Genomic DNA, 17,621 nt, shown 5'->3' on the forward strand with positions numbered 1-17,621 from the left:
CTCATTCTTGATAGAGAGGAACGTTGGTTTGAGAGAGGAGTAAAAGAAATCATTTTTGTGAAGAAAGACTGTCCATCATTAATCAGAGGTGGATGCCTCCGTTTTCAGTTGTCCCCCTCCTACAGCGCTGCCATTGGCAGTATCACTCCACCCCTGTTAACAATAGCTGTTAGTTAGGTGTGAACGATAGCCATGTGATGTGAGTATCAGTCACCTGGAGGCAGGACTCAAAAGCCTGAATTTTGCCTGAAACTCTCAGACTGAAGAAGTCTCTTGGAAGAGAGACGAAACTTTTCATTAAAGAAGAACCCGTCCAGAGGACCTATACAAATTTTTTTTCCTTTTGATTTTTTACCTGGATTACTGAGATGCATCAGGACGCTCAAACAGCTAATTCACGGGATCAGCCCGGGCGATAGGTTTGCGACCATCGATTTAACAGATGCCTATTTTCACATAGCGATTCACCCGGRGCACAGAAAATATCTCAGGTTCGCCTTCGAGGGTGTAGCCTACAAGTACGTGGTGCTACCGTTCAGTTTATCACTAGCTCCTCGCACCTTTTCAAAGTGCGTAGAAGCTGCTTTGAGTCCCCTCAGGGAAAGAGTGGTCCGTCTGTTAGCATGTTTAGACGACTGGGCTCTGATCGCAAGCTCCAAAGAAGCAAACATTAGATCAGCTGTCTCAGGTTCTGTCACACATTCAGGCTTTAGGGTTTTTAGTAAACTCCCAGAAAAGTCTATTAACACCAAGTCAGCAGTTTTCGTTCCTCGGACTAGAAATCTGCTCCTTGTCAAGCAGGGCTCGCCTCTCAGAAAACAGAGCGGCCGCGTTTCACCGCTGCTTAGCTCAGTTTCAACTGGGATGCAAACTGAGCTTCAAAATCGAACTACAGTTACTGGGAATGATGGCTTCCGTGATTTCAGTAGTACCACTCGGGCTGTTAAAAATGCACCATTTTCAGCATTGTTCTCAGTCCTACAGGCTGTGTCCGTCTCGACACAGACACAAAAAGCTAACAGTAACTGCTTCCTGCATGACGGCTCTCAGCCCCTGGAGGGAACCCAGTCTCCTGTATCATGGTTCTCCAATAGGGAGGGTATTGTTTCGCAAAGTGGTGTCCACAGACGCCTCCCTGAAAGGTTGGGGAGCCCTGTGCGACGGTGCGGCGGTGAGGGGAACCTGGACTCCACAACAGTCCAGGCTCCACATAAACTGCCTAGAATTGTTAGCAGTCCTGTTAGCACTGAAACATTTTTGTCCAGTTCTGGAGAACCATCATCTTCTAATCAGAGTGGACAACACAGCAGTGGTCTCTTATATAAACAGACAAGGGGGTACTCAGTCCCTTCCCCTGCTGAACCTGTCTCTCACTCTTTTACAGTGGAGCGGTGTTCATTTTCTGTCTATCGGAGCCATTCATGTTCCGGGGAGACTGAACCTAGGTCCAGACCACATCTCCAGGGGCGGACCTCTAGCAAAGGAGTGGAGGCTGCATCCCACTGTGGTGGCCCAGATTTGSKTTTTGTTTGGCAAAGCGACAGTAGATCTGTTTGCCTCCAGAGCAAACACACACTGTCCTCTGTTCTTTTCCATGACAGAACAGAGCGCTCCTGTGGGAATGGACGCCCTAGCTCATCCTTGGCCCGATGTACTTCTGTATACGTTTCTCCTGTCTTTGATCCTAGTGGCACCCCGCTGGCCAGCGAAGTCTTGGTACGCCGAGATAATCAGCTTGCTAGCAGCTCAGCCCTGGCAACTTCCAGTTCGACGAGATCTCTCTCAGGCAGAGGGGGAGATTTTTCACCCACACCCAGAACTATGGAAGCTGCATGCTTACCTGCTGAAAGGTCCAGCTTATTAGCCAAAGGCCTTTCTCCAGCAGTAATAGCAACTATCCAAAACGCAAGAGCTTCATCCACTAGAGGATTATATTCCTATAAGTGGCAAGCTTTTGAGTGATGGTGTAAGAACGTGCACCAGGACCCTTTTCAGTGCGCAATAGGAGATGTTTTAACATTTCTTCTGGAGCTACTGGATAAAGGGCTCTCCTTCTCCACAATTAAAGTCTACTTAGCAACCATTTCTGCCTGCCATATAGGTTTTGATGGAGTCACACCTGGTGCTCATCCTTTAGCCGTGTGTTTTCTGAAATGGGTTCGTAAGCTACGGCCTGCTATTAAACCCAGTATTCCCTCTTGGGACCTCACTGTGGTTCTTGAGGCTCTCTGCGACCCTCCATTTGAGCCTCTAGAGTCTGTAGAGTTGAAGTTTCTTTCATATAAAGTTGCTTTGCTTCTGGCTTTAGCTACAGCTAAACGGGTCGGGGACCTCCACGCTCTGTCAGTGAACCCCTCCTGTATCCAGTTTTCTACTAATGACTCTAAAGTGGTTTTGCACCCTAACTCTGCATATCTTCCTAAGGTGATACCTTCTAGTTACAGCTCTATGTCCATAGAGCTTTCCGGCTTTCTTTCCACCCCCCCTTTGCATCTGAGGAGCAAAAGAGGCTGCATCTTCTGTGCCCCTTACGTGTTCTACGCACTTACATCAGTCGCACACAGGATGTAAGGTCATGTGATCAGCTGTTTGTGGCTGTTGCTAACCTACACAGAGGTAAAGCTCTTTCTAGACAAAGACCCTTTCACTGGTTTATAGAGGCCATCTTGCTAGCATACAGTAGCAAAAACATTCCAATCCCTCTTGGAGTTAAAGCTCACTCCACCAGGGGTGTAGCGACATSTTGGGCCCTTTTTAAAGGGGTACCTATGAGTGACATTTGTGCCGCGGCCAGCTGGGCCTCACCAAACACATTTGCACGATTTTACAGCCTGGATGTAACAGTAACTCAGTTGAAATGTCTTTTAGAGTGGTCATATTCATATGATGCCAAACATCACCTTGTTTTTTTTTCTTTTTGACCTTTTGTGTCAGTCCTCTTTGCCACACACAAGGTCACGAGTGTAACCCCTACACAGAAAAACACTCAGAAACCCTATCTTCCAGCAAAGAGAAGTTTGAGTGGCGGGTTGATGGAATGACGCTTTCTGATTGTGCCGATAATGGAATCCTTGTGTCATTGCAGATAGTGCCTCAGGAAATGGCAGAGAATTGCTTCTGGATCAAAGTCAAAGAAGAGAAGTTTGAGAATCCCGATTTATTTTCCCAGCTCTCCCTCTGCTTCTCCTCGCAGAGTAAAGGTAAGAAGGTGTCATCTCTCTCTAATGCAACCTTAATTAATCCTCACACACAGGTTTCATTTAGCCCAGGGTTCTTTTATCCTGCGACATGTCTTTTTCTCACTAAAATGTTAATTATCTCAAAATCAAACTTTTTTTCCAACACTCCTGAACATCATCTCTCTATGCTCAGTTCATATTTCTTTGCCAGGCAGTGAAACCATTGCTTTTGTTGCAGTATGTGTCTTTGAGAGAGCTAAAAAGATAACTGTTGTATCACTTTATCTTTCATTGAGTTGTTACGAATCCTTTTTTATTTACTTTGTTGCACAAACTTGAACTTGAACATATACTGTATGTGTGAAGCCGAGCAGTTATGCTTGGTTCGCTCCCTGCCTTTTCCAGTTCAGTAGACCAATCCTGTATCAGAGTAGATGCAAGGCTTTGCTGAAGGAAGCTTTGGGAGTTTACTTGTCGCAGCCAGTTTGTTTCTCAGATACACAACCAGTCAACTTGACTAGCTTATGGATAACAGGAGTAGTGCAGAGCAATTTTTTTATGTGGAAGAGATGGTGTAGGAAGGCATTTGATGTTCCTCCCCCAATGACAATTTGATTGTTTTCCTCTTCTTTGACAGTGAGTGTGTACACCCCTCTAATTCTAGCAGCAGTGGGAGGGGAAAAGTCCATGCTCTGTCAAGCGCAGAAGAGTAAAACCGTAGCTCTGTCAGCATGCGTGGACATAACTATTCTGAATTCACCCAGTTTTTCCATACACCCGGCGTCTATTTGGACACCATTCGGGGTGCCAACAGTTTCTTGCTCATTTTTTGTTGCAGCCTCCAGTTTCCACAAACTAGACTCATCCCGTTTTTTATTTATTTATTTATTTTTTTTTGTGCAAAATCAACAACGATTTTCCAAAAGCTGCTGCAGTGTGATTTTCCAGCATAATACAGATGGAAAGAGGATGTGGCTGGGAAGGAACAGTTGTTGCAAAGCTTAATGAAGTGGCAGCGATAGACCCAGCAGCAGCTTTCTTTATGTTTTTTCGTGGCAGATATTTGCCAGGCACCATGTTTCCTACACGCACCCTTTTTGTTTGCTTGTTTTTGGACAAATTGCAATTAAGGAGTCAGATGTTTATAATAAATGCAAATCAGTACAAAAAGAATGTTGTGACGTTAAACTTGAGATATATTACTGCCTAACATTTGTAGTTTTGCAACACATGGCTGTAGTTCATCTTCAAACGGCCTTTTAAATTCTTTATTAACTTCACTTTCTTGCCCACTGGGGATAAAGAGAAAAAAAAAATAGAAAAAAGCTCAATAGATAGTCCATGTTCCCGCTGGCATGGTAGGAATTCATGATCCAGCATTCCCCCTGGGAGTTACCTTTGCTGGATCCCTATCAATTATCCCTGCAGCGACTTCACTGAATCAGCTCTTTTCTCTCTATTGTTGAAACAGAACATGATTTTCTCATGAATGAAAAATGCTGTTTAATGTTTGATACCTACCCCCAACCCCGTCAGTGGAGTTGAAAGTCAATGAAGAGCGCTTTGATCTATATGGTATTACAATTTAAATAGAAAAAAAAAGTGCTGGATGGATTTACCTAAAATAAGGAAGTCGTTCCTTTGTTTTCCTCTGTTCCATGTTTCATAATTCATTCGGAATCACTGAATATATTGCATGTACGAATAGTTGTAGTTAAACATTCAACATTTTGTCAACAAGATTTACATCTATTTTGAATAAGAACTATTTGTGGCTTTGAGTTGAAGCCGGTGCAGTATTTTGTGGGTGTAGCTGAATTTTTAATTTGTTTACGTGCACAAATATATACATAAATGTATTGCTAGCTATTACTTGCTAAGCCATTGTTTTTTTTAGCTTGCTAAGCTATTGCTTTTTATTGTCCCCCCTCATGTTTGCCACAAGATGTGGATATTTATACGTAAAACACACTTTGGGGCCTAGTGTATTGTGAAAGATGAGGCAAGCAGGTGTAAATGCTTTCCCTACAGAGCTGCCCTCGGAAAATGGTGCAGAAAAAAGTTGTCTGTTATCTCCACCTTCCTTGGGATTCTTGCTTGTTACTGGCATTGTTGAAGAGCAACACTTTGGCAGTGACAGAAAATAAAGGAGGGAAAAAGAAAAGAATCACTTTAACGGCCCCCAATTTTCAAATGCTTATTGCGCTCAAAAGCCTCTAAAACAACTGAGAAAGCAAGACTGTCACATCCCCTGCTGCTTTTATAGGTCTGGCTGTTTAATGAGTTTCACCAAGAAAGGAAATGGAAATCTAGAGGCGTGCCAAGCTTGGTTTCAATTTTCAAAGAATACCTATTCATTTATTCATTCATTCATTCATTGGAAATATATTTAAGTCCAAACTTGCAGCTTGTCTTGGATTTTCTGGTGATTCTGGTGACTGAAAGAACCAGAAAAGTATATAAAAATATGAGAAATGTAGTAAATGTTTACGTTTGTCAAAGTTAGTAGATCATGAAGATGCCTACCTAACTTTTGCAGTGATTCTGATTCTATGTGTTTTTTGGGTTGTGTCTGTAATGTCAGTAATTAGGTTTGAAATCAACATACAACTCAGCAGAACAAAAGCTTAGCAGCAGCTTTGATCAGCTCACACACTCAGTTGTTGTGTGTTCTCCGGAGTGTTCCACGTTATGTTTTACCCCCAGGCCCTTCTGGACATTTTCCGAACTAGTGAGCTTGCTGGTTAAATGCTGCAAACAGTCTGTTGTGGTTTGTGTTGATGTTTTTTTTTTTTTCAAGAAAATCTCGTCAGTGGGTTTGTGAATAAGAATCTGAGCGTCTCACACTTAAGTGAAATAATTTTATTTTTTACTCTAAAAAATACAAGACACTTGATTGCTTTTTTAGCAGTTGGTTTTCTCCTTCTGTTCAACCTTTTTACATACTAATAGTGTGACTATTACATTGGACTGTGTCCATTAAGTTGTAGTGATTAAAGCAAAAAATAGTGCATCGGTTTTTAGTATTAACAAGCACAAGTTAAAATTAATTATTTTTTTCATGCACGTGCAGTAAAATAGCACATTATCTTTAATTGTGGCAAACAGTTTTGTGAAATCTGAAATTAAACACCTACTTTTAATTAGTAATTAGTTGTAGATGTACAACCGATGAGTCATTTCTTAGAGTTTCATTCAAATTTATCCACTGATTAAAGGTATATTTTGCTAACACAACAGACAAACACACAATGCACATAGATGCAGACAAAATCATTATTGCTTTTTGCCACAATTTATAACAAATATATATATATAAACAGAAAAAAATGGGTTTTCAAGTTCTTTTTAAATAAAAGTTTAATGTTGAGCTTTTATGAAAAAACAATAACTTAGTAAATAATATTTCTTTAAAAATAATAAATAAAAAAATAGAAATTGTGATTTAAAACGGCGCCACAGAATACATTTTTTATTTGTACATTATTCTAGTGCATCTGTTAAGGACATAGCAATCATTTCCTTCCCTTACATCAGCCTCATTTGAATGGCATGCTGTGCAAGCTGTATCTGATTTTCCAGTGTTTAGAATAAAGCTTCTTTTTTTATTTTCAGTTAGCTGAAAATTTGTTAAAGATACATCTCAGTCACGGATGTCAAGGTTACATAGACATACCTTTGGAGCCGCTGTGTGCTTTGTGATCATAAAACTGTTACCACCCACACACACACAGATGTATGAAAAAAATCTGTTATCACAAACAGACATCTCGTTTTTCTTTCTGTCGCCAACCTGGTTTTTCCACATTTTTACAATTTGTGTACGAGGCTTTAAATGGGCCCAGCAGAACAACCTGCTCCTACGAGTTATTTTATTCTCCCTTCAAACAGTGTATTCCTTTTTACTTTTGTTCCTCCTTTTTTTTCTTTTCTTTTATGCATTTACTTTGCTGCATCCTATCTTTCTCCACACTCCTCTACTTTGACTCAAGCCTTTTTTTCCTGCTTCTTCTTCTCTGCTCATCTTCCCTCTCTGTGCTTTATCAATCAGTGGGTTGTGCTTTTGTATGGCTCATGGGATCAAATCAGATTCACTCTGGGATTGAATGCGTGTAGCCATGGCCTCCTGCATTTGAAAGCCAATTCATTCAGCTGGAACTTTGCAGTTCAATTTGAAACAAGATTGATGTTGGCAAACTTCACACCCCCTCTCCTCCAAAATGTTTCCTCCATTGCCCACATCAATTGCTGACGGACAAAGGGCATGTGCCACTTTGTAATGGTGATTTTTGTGCTTCTCAGCAGAAACAGCACAAAGGAAGGATGCTGCTTTACTCAACAGCGGTGGAACGCCATCAGTAACTGTCCTTTGTAAATGTTAAATCACTTTTTGATGATTTATTACAGCACACTAGTTATTTATCTTATTTTTGTCCTATATTCAGGAATGAATCCCAAATAGTGTTGTTTTTGACTGCCATTTTAATTTTAGTCTTAGTCTTTTGACCAAAAATACTTCTTAGTTTTAGTCAGTTTTAGTCATTTCTATATTTAATGGTTTTAGTCGAGTTTTAGTCGACAAAAGCTTAAAAAATTGTTTAGTTTTAGTCTTAAAAAAGACAACATGTTAGTTTTACAAATTAATTTGAGATTTGTGTTAACATTTGTGAATTTGTGTTACTCTAAAAATGCCCAAAACAAAAACATTCTCACTTTGTGGCTTCATTTCTCAGAATTTGCTAAAGTGCAATGAACATACGCCAAAAAAAAAAAAAGAAGTTTTACTTTCGTCATGAACGTAAACAAACAGCCTTTAAGCTCAGAATGGACCTGCGACAGCTTTTAATGGTGGAGACGTTACTCCCTGGTTAAACTACAGGTGACGGACAACCCTTTTTTTTGTGCGAAGCAGCGCAGGCTGTTTGTCTTCCTTCTTTACTGAATGAGAGGAGGAAATGTTCTGTGCTGCTGTGTGTGCGCATGTGTGTAACAGTGCTGATGTCCCTCCCTCCACGCTGCATTCTAAATGATTGACAGACCACCGACTAACATTTTTGTCCAGTCTCGTCTCGTCTTGTCGACGAAAACTCACATAGGTTTCGTCACGTCTTAGTCATCAAAGAACTACGTTTATTTCATTACTGTCTCATTATCGTCATGAAAAAAGGGGGCGTCAACGAAAATATTTCATCATCGTTAACGAAAACAACACGATCCCAAATGTTTTAAGTTGCGTTAAGGGAGTTGACAGTGTTGTGTTGTCCATTCCATTAAAACTCCCCTCTTCAGTAACACAACTTTTGAGAAAATCCAAGGTAAATCTTTGAAGTGGTCTTTGTTCACATATTTTAGTACCAATTCACTGTAAGCAACTTAACTGCTGGGTGCATATTCATTTTTTACGTAGAGTGTATAAAATAAACAAATTCACTTTTTGAGGATTAAAACGTGAATATTTTATACATTTTCAGCTATCTTTAATGTACTATTTGTTAAATATATCACATTTGTTACAAAAATAGTGCTTTGTACATTCATTATCTTTTGTCTTTTTTTTACTTTAGATATTTTCCCTTGCCCCCAACTGTTTTATTTCTATCAAAGTCAGCTCTGGAAACGTGACTAAAGCCCGACTATAAGCGATGGCAGCACAATCATCCCACCTTCATACCGGAGGATTTGATCAGATCCTTCAGTACTTTTTGCCCCACTCTGACACCCTCTCTCCTTTACTGCTGTCACTGCAGCTCAACCTCCCACGTTAACTCTCCCCACCAAGCCAGTGCGGTGAGGATACCGGCAGACTTTCAATCCCTGCTACAAAGCCCCACCAGCAGGGTGGTAATGACCCTGCCACAACGGCAGTAATGATGGTGTCAGTGGGGGGTTTAGCTGCCTCTCTGACTCCTACTAATAAGTTGCCTAATAACTGTTAACATCACGACTGACCTGGTCGCTGGATCAAACACAACCATGTATGGTTGGCCACCTCACAACACCCTGCAACCTCTCTGTCAAGAAAACTGTTGCTTACCAGCAAACTGTGCTCCGGCCTTTTTAGTGACTTACCAGTATGAGTTTAAAGCAATGTGTTGATTTTTGAAGCACTGCAGCATCTGTTGCAACAGTGAGAGCTAGTCAGAATATATTAATCCTGGTTAAGCTGTATTAATTTAATTACAATATGCATTGTTTCAAAAGCTTGTTGCTCTTGAAAGAAACAGAAGCTTATTGAAGTTCTGCCATTTTAAATCTGATTTAGTAAGAGCTTTTATTTATTGAATTTAGGCAAAGCTGAAGAGATACTGCAACCCACTCTGGAATAGTTGGTAATATATTTCAGATATTCCCTGTCAACTTTTTGGAAAGTTACATGGTGTTGCCATGTTATCCCAGGAAAATAAAGCTGTTTATTACTCATTTTGCTAAATGAGAAAAATAATAGTTCAAGTTCAAGAATCTTTATTATCCCCAAGGGGCAATTTGCTGCACAGCCAGTAGACATAAAAACAAAACAAAACCATTCATACACAAACACAAAGAACATCACAAGTGTTCATTAAGAAATCAAACTGCTGCTGGGATAAGTTTTTAAATCCTACATTTGGTTAACTGATACCTTCGTCCACACGGAAGAAGCCTGATCTAATCGTAGAGTGGGTGATCAGGGTCTGCCAGAATAGGTCAGGCCATTTTCACAGACCTGACCTTGTGTAAGCACCCGCTTCGGATGTTATCATCCATTAAATGGACGTTATTAGCCGTTATCAGCCCCATAGAATGACTTCAGACTGGCTTCAGACTGTCCCAACTGCGCCGCCTAGTGGGTTCTCTGTCCTATAGAATGGCTTCAGACTGTCAACTGGTTAGTATGAGGCATAAAACCACTAAGGTTTTTTTATGCAGTCTGGTTAATATGAGGCATAAAACCACTAAGATTTTTTATGTAATCTGGTTAATATGAGGCATAAAACCACTAAGATTAGTTTTAGAGAAAATGACATGGGCTATAAAGTAGACCAGACTCTGGCGGCATTCCAACGTATATGGCACTGGTAACCCACTAGGGGCAATGTCGGGACATTCTGAAGCCATTCTATGGGACTGATAACCGTTAATAACGTCCATTTAATGGACTGATAACATCCAAACTGGCTGATGTAGGTCAGTGAGGTTCTGTAGGTCAATTCCAATAATTCTGCTGCACATCCTGACAATCCCCAAGAGTTTGGTTTTGTTCTTACATGTTAAAATTCCAAACCAACAGATAAAAGTAAAAGTTAAAACACAAATAAAACATTCTCATAAAAGTAGAATTAACATTAAACCCACAGAGCTTACATTCTATATTGGACCTTCTTACAAAGTGAGCTGACGTGAGCATTGAAATTCATTTTTCTCATCCAAAACAGTTTCAAGATATTTATATTGGTGCACGACCTCAACAGCTTCACTTAATAACCACAGGAGTGACAAACAAAGAGTCTTTTCTAAAATCAATCCTTCGTTTTTGAAACATTTAACTGTAAAAACAAAGATTCACACCATTCAGTGATGACCCCGACCACCGGTCCATGGCCAGAGTCATCACTGCTGAGAAGAGACAGGATGACAGGATCATCAGCAAACTTTAAAATGTGATGCTGTAGATAGAAACCCTGCTAAGACCGCATCTTCTGTTTTATTTTTATTTTTATTTTTTTTTACATCCTGGGCTCTTATTTTGTAAACTTGCTGCCTTTCTTTTTTTATCAGACCATTTTTTTTTGCAAACTGTCATCAGTGATTGTCAGGAGAGATGCATAACAGAGGAGACACTGTATTTTGCAGAATACTTATAACTTCTTGTCGTATTTCTGTCACTCACTTACACATTCGGCATTTAATATCATTTAATTCCTAAAAAACGGAAAAAAGGCTATTATCCTGTTTTTGTAATCTTAAAATTGTGCAGTTTTCCACATTTTAAAGAGATCATTAATTGCTAGTGCAGGCAGGACACATTTGTCTCAATAAAACACAAAACACCCCGATGTTCATTCCTCTCTGTTTGGAGCAGTTAGCCCACTGTGAATATCTCAGGGTCAGCCCTTTTCTTTGCTTATCCCTGCACGTTTTTAATATATTACATATGAATGGAAATTAAGCTCTTAAATATTAACGACAAGTAATTAGTTTATTGTAGGAGGATGTATTATGTGTGTTCATCTGTGCGAGAGCACGAGCGAGTGCACGTGAGAGAGAAATTTCCTCTCTTTCCCACTTCATATTGCCTGGCTGTGATGTCCCACTGATTTTAATCTTCTCTTCTCAGATGAGAGCCATTCTGGCTATCACAGTGCACTTTAACTTTAGCCCTCTGAATATTAGCTGTCTTTGATACCTGCCGCTTACAGCCTCCCAAGTCTGCACCCTGCTAACTTTTATGTGCCTTCAGATAGAACGTAATGTTCATCAAAACTGCCTCTTCCACAATAAATATCTTCTCAGACAACATTTTATTTATTTTTTTTGTCTGAGTGTTTTGCTTTCTTGATCTCTGAAAACACAAGAGATCAAGAAAGTGATCTCCATTTTCCCAACACTTCATTTTTTTCTCTCACTTCATCTTTACTACATTTTAAATGATGTACTCTTTTAAGTTCTTTTTTGTTGTGTAATGGGTTTTTTTAAACATTAAAAACTTAACAAGGAAGTGAAGTTTTTAAACATCATCCTGAATGATTTAAGTACCACATATTTTTTTATTTGCTTATTTTGTCTTAAAATGGTTCTATTTTGTTTTTCTTTTGTCATTGGCATTACAAACATTTACTTAAATAACTTTCTATGTTGCACCGTCTTCCCAGTGCCCCAGTAAATACTAATCTGTATGAGTTTACTGTCACTGCAACATAGTCCAGACTGTTTTTTGTTTTCACACAGTCTTTTTTCCTCCTCTCTCATCCGAATAGAAATTGTCCATGAGCCTGTTTAATTGAGCGATAGGATGCTTAATAACAGTGGGGCTTTCTTTTAAAATGAGTACAATTTCAGGACTGTCACTAAAGCTTTTTACATGAAAAAGCCTCAATGGAGTTTCATTAAATAACCCCCCTGATTCCAGACAGCAGAATATGGAGTGCATATCTAATCCAGCTCAGAAATAAGAGAACAGGAGGAGAGACTTTTACAGGGAACGTGTGATGTGCAGTTGCTCATTTCTCATTGCATGGATGGGTTACTGCACTTAATTTGACAATTTTGAGTACTGTAAGGAAGGAATTCAAAAGTTAGTGTTTTAGTGGGGATTTGATTATAGTTTTTGTTTCTTAGGAATATGAATTCATGCAAACTGTTTGTCAAAAGGAAAAATCAAATAAAAAATGTATTCCTTTTTTTTGATTTCTCAAAAAAAAAATTGCATTTCTACATACAAATTTGGCTTTTCATGAATTTATTCCGAGCAGTTTGTTTGCTCTCAGCATTGTTTCAGTTTTCTCGCACCATTAATTTCAGGGGTTGATGGCTTTTGTTTTACTTACGCAATGGTTGGTCCCTTTTTTTTTCTTTGATAGGTCTGTAGAGGGTTTGTTTTCCAAGCGATTACAAATCAACCACCCGCCGTATTTTCTGATCTCGGTTGAAATGAGATCGAACACAAACTCTGTTGGTTTTGTTGTCTAACTCCGACCTCAGAAGTGCTTTTTTATTTGGCGCCACGTTGACTCGTGATTTTCACACAGATCAAAAGGTGCCTGCAAGCCCAGTTTCCCTTCTGACTAACACTGACAGTGCACAGTAGCAGTCTGAGTTGGTTACATGGCATTAAGTTTAATTTGTCTTTGAGCCTCCTTGGTGGAATTGGTTTGTGGCCACAAATGGTCCGTGGGGGTGGTGGGGTGACATTGCCACAGCCGATGTTGTTGGGCAGGAAGAGAGCAGGGACAGAACATCGTGGAAGAAACCGTAGTGTCACTTGCAGGATAGATAAACAATTTGAATCCACAGAGTTCAAGATTGGTCCTTCCAGAATTTAAATAATCAAGCCCTTTCGCACCGCAGCGCAGAAAATTACTGCGCAGGTAGAAAAAGTCGAGGTGAAGGAGAGAGGAAGTGAGGCAGACAGAGCAGCCTGATTACAGATGGAGCTACTGAGTTACCTAAAGAGAACAAAAACAGGGCAAAACACTATAATAAAACATGTCATTTTCAGCAAATTTAAAAACACCGGCATTTAGGACCAAATAATACTTTTGGCACTTTAGTATTGATTTAGYAAACATAGAAATGAATGTGTTTTTTATATTTTAGTTTTGACATGGTTTATTAAATACTCACAAGGCCTGCTGAGTAATAGTGCTGCAATCTGAGACAGTTTAGATCATTGTAAAATTACTGGGGCATCTTTACTCATAAAGGTTCTAAAGAATATTCATTTTTTATTTTTAAGCCAAATACAGCTGCATTTCTGTCTCCCTTTTTTTATTGAGCCACGTGTCAGTCCTCATGTCAGTCCCATTATGTTTGTTCCTTTTTCTAAAAGTGCTTTGGAGATGGAAGGGAACAAAGAAGGGACGGGGGTATGAATAGACGCAGTTCTTTTCAACAAAGACAACAGTTTCACATGAAGCAACAGGAAAACATTTGAAACGAAATTTGATGCAGTGTGTCAGAAGGCTTTCACACAAAAACATCTGGGAAGTCGGAAAGAATCGGGGCCGCAGTTTTAGTAAAGGGTTGTGTTGGTGATGGGWTGAATTATTTGTTTAACACTGTCACAAGACACAGAAAAGAAAGGCTGAATGTTAGAAACACAACAACAGCAAAAAGCAATAGCTTCACGGAAAAATTGACTGTAACTCTCATTTTTTAGCCATATAGAGGTGAAGTTTGGTATGGTAGCCAATGACCTTGATCTCCAAGTAATAGTAAAATAAAATCTTAGTTTAAATTGGACGCCACGTGGCCAAACCTTTCATAGTTACTACAGAAAAAAATCTTAGTTCTTTTTTATTCTGCTTTTAAAAATGTTTCAGCATGGCTTTTCTATACACTCAGTCCTCTTGTCTTTTTATAGTTAAAAAATAAGGTGAAAATATTTCTGCAAACAAGTARCACACTTGATTTTGAAAAGTTTATTTTCTTGATTTGATAAGCCCTTTTGTCTGTAGACATTCCTCTAAAAAAGAAAAAGTAATTTAACTTTTTCAAAGAAACAAGGAATCCAAGTACTGCCCTAGTCACATTAATTATGAAACACATTTTTTATTGTTGCAACGAAGGCTGTCGAAGAAAAAAACTTTTTATTTTCATCTAGTATTTGGAGATCCTTTACTTTTTACTTTTTTTAAATTTTTATTAAAGTCACCTACATTGTTAGAATTATGCTAAAATGTTCTTCAAAAGGCAAATCCATAAAGGCTCTGCAGTGCAACAGTAGTCAGAATAAGCTGTATATTTTCTTCGGTGTTTCACTGTTATTGCAGTTTTGTTCCACCTACACGTTTAAGTAAAAGGAAACCACATCAGTAACACTTCAGGATGGAGGTAGAACCATGGGAATTTAATATTTGCTTTTACAGTATGTGTAAGGACACCAGAGACTGTAACACCAGATCAAGAACATTAAACTGCAACACTGGCTCTGTTAACATTAAAACCACAGTGGGCGGACAGGCAGCGGAGCAATGTATTCCAGCAGGTGTTTCATCATCTCTGCATTATATTCAGACCCCTGACCTCTGTTGCTCATCACTATACACGAGCTGGCTGGTGTCAAGCAGGCATATGGATGTTTTGCTGCATAGAGAATAAAGGTCCAACCATGACTGGAAACTCTTAAGTTGAAGTTGGAAACCGGTGGTTTTAAAGACTTAGCAGATTACTTTGAGTGTGGGGATTTGCATTAAGGTGCTTTTGCTCTTCTGGCCTCTCTTTTTAACTTTTCAACTCTCTTCCAATCGCGCTACGGCTGAGGTAAAAGTTCTTATTAACCTTTCTTAGGCCACAGGCATCCCTCGGATGGAAAGACACCGCAGACTTAATGTGTAAGATAAATTAACCTTAGAGGGTTGATACAGCTTGATTTTAATTTTAATTACGCCGAGCAGTGGAATGCATTGGGTATTTCATATCTGAAGCAAACGTGAAGAACATTTTACACTTTTTATTAAAGTTCAGCTGCTCTGAAATGGGAGAGTTAATCTTTAAAAATAAGTACTAAAGTTGCCTAGAATTGAAATATATCCTGTCATACATTCAAATACAGCCGAACTGATTACCATGTTTTGTGTTCTGATTTTTTTGTTTGGTGGTATTTAAAGCAAAAGTGAACTGATTTACTGGTTTACCTAACTAAACTACCTGAATCAAAATTTGTGTCAAACTGCTGTGTCAGATGCAACGGTCTCACTTAGATATTGGATTTACCTGGAGGCTCAATACTTTGGGTCAAGGTGATGTCAGTATTTAAATATTACTGCATTCTCATTTAGGCAGAACAGGCAGAATCGCATGAATCATGAAAAATCCACTTTTTTAGCTGTTGAATACATTTTGTTGTGTACTTAGAGTCTCTAGGAGTGCAGAAAAGTTTAATTTAGTCTCTCCTGGTGCTGCAAAGATATATTTATATTCTATTTGGGTCATATTTTTCAGGCCGTTCAGTTTTCTGTATTTGCTATGACGTTTTCTGAGTCTATTACATCAAATTATCTCAGACGGAACTGCCAAACAAGGTCTGGACTTACTAACTACAGTTTCCTCCTCTTCATTCTCCTCTGGTTCTGGGTCAGACATATTTTAATTAAATTGTAAATAAAACGTTTCTGCAAGCTATAAAACGTAACCCCCTCTCTTTCAAACCGAAGTGGACTGGTCTGGAAGCCGGAGAGGGGGCGGGGCTTGAAGCTTCTTAAAGGAACAGTAACAAAACAATCTGCTTTGAGACACACACCGGAAAAGGGGTGAAAGAGGGGCTGGTGAAGTTAGACTTTATAAAGACCCCAATTGACTAATTTTAAATGTGAAAAGGAACAATTTAAATTACATGCATGATATGTTGATTTAATAATTAAAAAAACATTTTACAATCATACTTACATTGCCTCCATTTGAAAAAAATATAGTTGGATATCGAGCTGATTTGTTAAAGYCAGCACTTTTCTATTCTGGTTTGTGGTCCAATATTGCTACTTCACAATATCATCTGATATCTTGTTTAACTCAGTATATTCTTATTTTATGTCATTTGTCATCTTTTGAATTGCTCTGAATGTACTGTGAAATCATTCAGCTGTTTCATGGCTGAATATGATTATTCACTTTATGAAGAACTTAACATGGATGTAAAGTTATCTGCTGAGCATTATTCACTGTGGAACACATAATATCAGATGAACAAAGGACATTTTATATTTGCACTCATCCTCATCCTTATTCTGATTAATGCAAGCAGAGTGGTCAAACACATGGTTTTAGAAATCTACCCCCTCACACCTTTTTCCACATAACTGGGTCAATTTTTTCTAAGAAAATACTGTAGACCTTTTGCAAATCTACTACAACTGTATCTATAATTGAATGTGTGAAGCCCCCCTGCAAAGTAATTAGATATCCTGCTGTTTAGTGAAAGCAAGTTGAAGACAGGTGCATATCGGTCACCTTGTAGACCATTACTCTGCCCCTGACACTGATGGTCCACACTCCAGGAGGGCGAAAAACAAGTTTCCTCTCAGCAATCTCCCTTTATGTTCCCAAAAGTTCAAATGAGAGACGGATACTTGCATTTGTTGTAAAGGCTTTCCCTTTGTGTTTCATTTGTTTATTTGTTTATTTTAATGACTTTACTGAGTAGCAGACTATAATGAACACTGATGCCAGGCAGAAAAGAGGGCAGCGACAATTCCCCGGGGTTAATTGTTGTGCATGTTAGCAGGATTGCAGTTTGCCTTGCGCTGCTTCCATTCTCCACAGTCTGCACAGTGATGGAAGCAGATGCCTGAGCAGGATGTGATGAGCTGCTGGTGTATTGGTTGACTGAACAGGGCACGCTAGCCACTCTGGCCCACAAGTCTCTCTACACATCAGAGTGTGGGCTTGTTCATTAAAGGTGTGGGAGACGGTTTGACCCTAATCAAGTCCAGGATGACCCCAGTCTCTGTAAATGCTTCATTAGCTTCCCTTCGCTCGTATTGGTCTGCTTTCCTTAACCTACGTTTCTACGTGTGCAGCTACACCGAGCGCACGTTGTGTTTCTGTGTCCTGATGCGTGTACATATTTGTATGTGTGTTAATGAGGGCTCCTGGTGGTGTGTAATTAACACAACAACAAATGTCCCCAAAGGGTAAGATTAACGTTGAACACATTAGACACAATGGAGCTCGGGAGAGACTTTTTTTTTTTTTTTTTGCTTTGGCAATTAAATGTTTTGTGTGTGTGTGTGTGTGTGTGTGTGTGTG

General features: G+C 39.3%; 1 protein-coding gene across 1 annotated transcript in view; it reads left to right on the top strand.

The window, feature by feature from the left end:
- Window positions 1–17,621, top strand: part of diaph2 (diaphanous-related formin 2) — a gene marked incomplete in the record, with an annotated part of 345,782 nt that overhangs the window by 157,317 nt on the left and 170,844 nt on the right. Inside the window, 1 exon segment of the mRNA XM_014003088.1 lies at window positions 3,086–3,200. Within this exon segment, the coding sequence (XP_013858542.1) occupies window positions 3,086–3,200 (115 nt within the window).

This window comes from Austrofundulus limnaeus, unplaced genomic scaffold (genome assembly GCF_001266775.1).
Source record: "Austrofundulus limnaeus strain Quisiro unplaced genomic scaffold, Austrofundulus_limnaeus-1.0 Scaffold1, whole genome shotgun sequence".
Taxonomy (NCBI): Eukaryota; Metazoa; Chordata; class Actinopteri; order Cyprinodontiformes; family Rivulidae; genus Austrofundulus; species Austrofundulus limnaeus.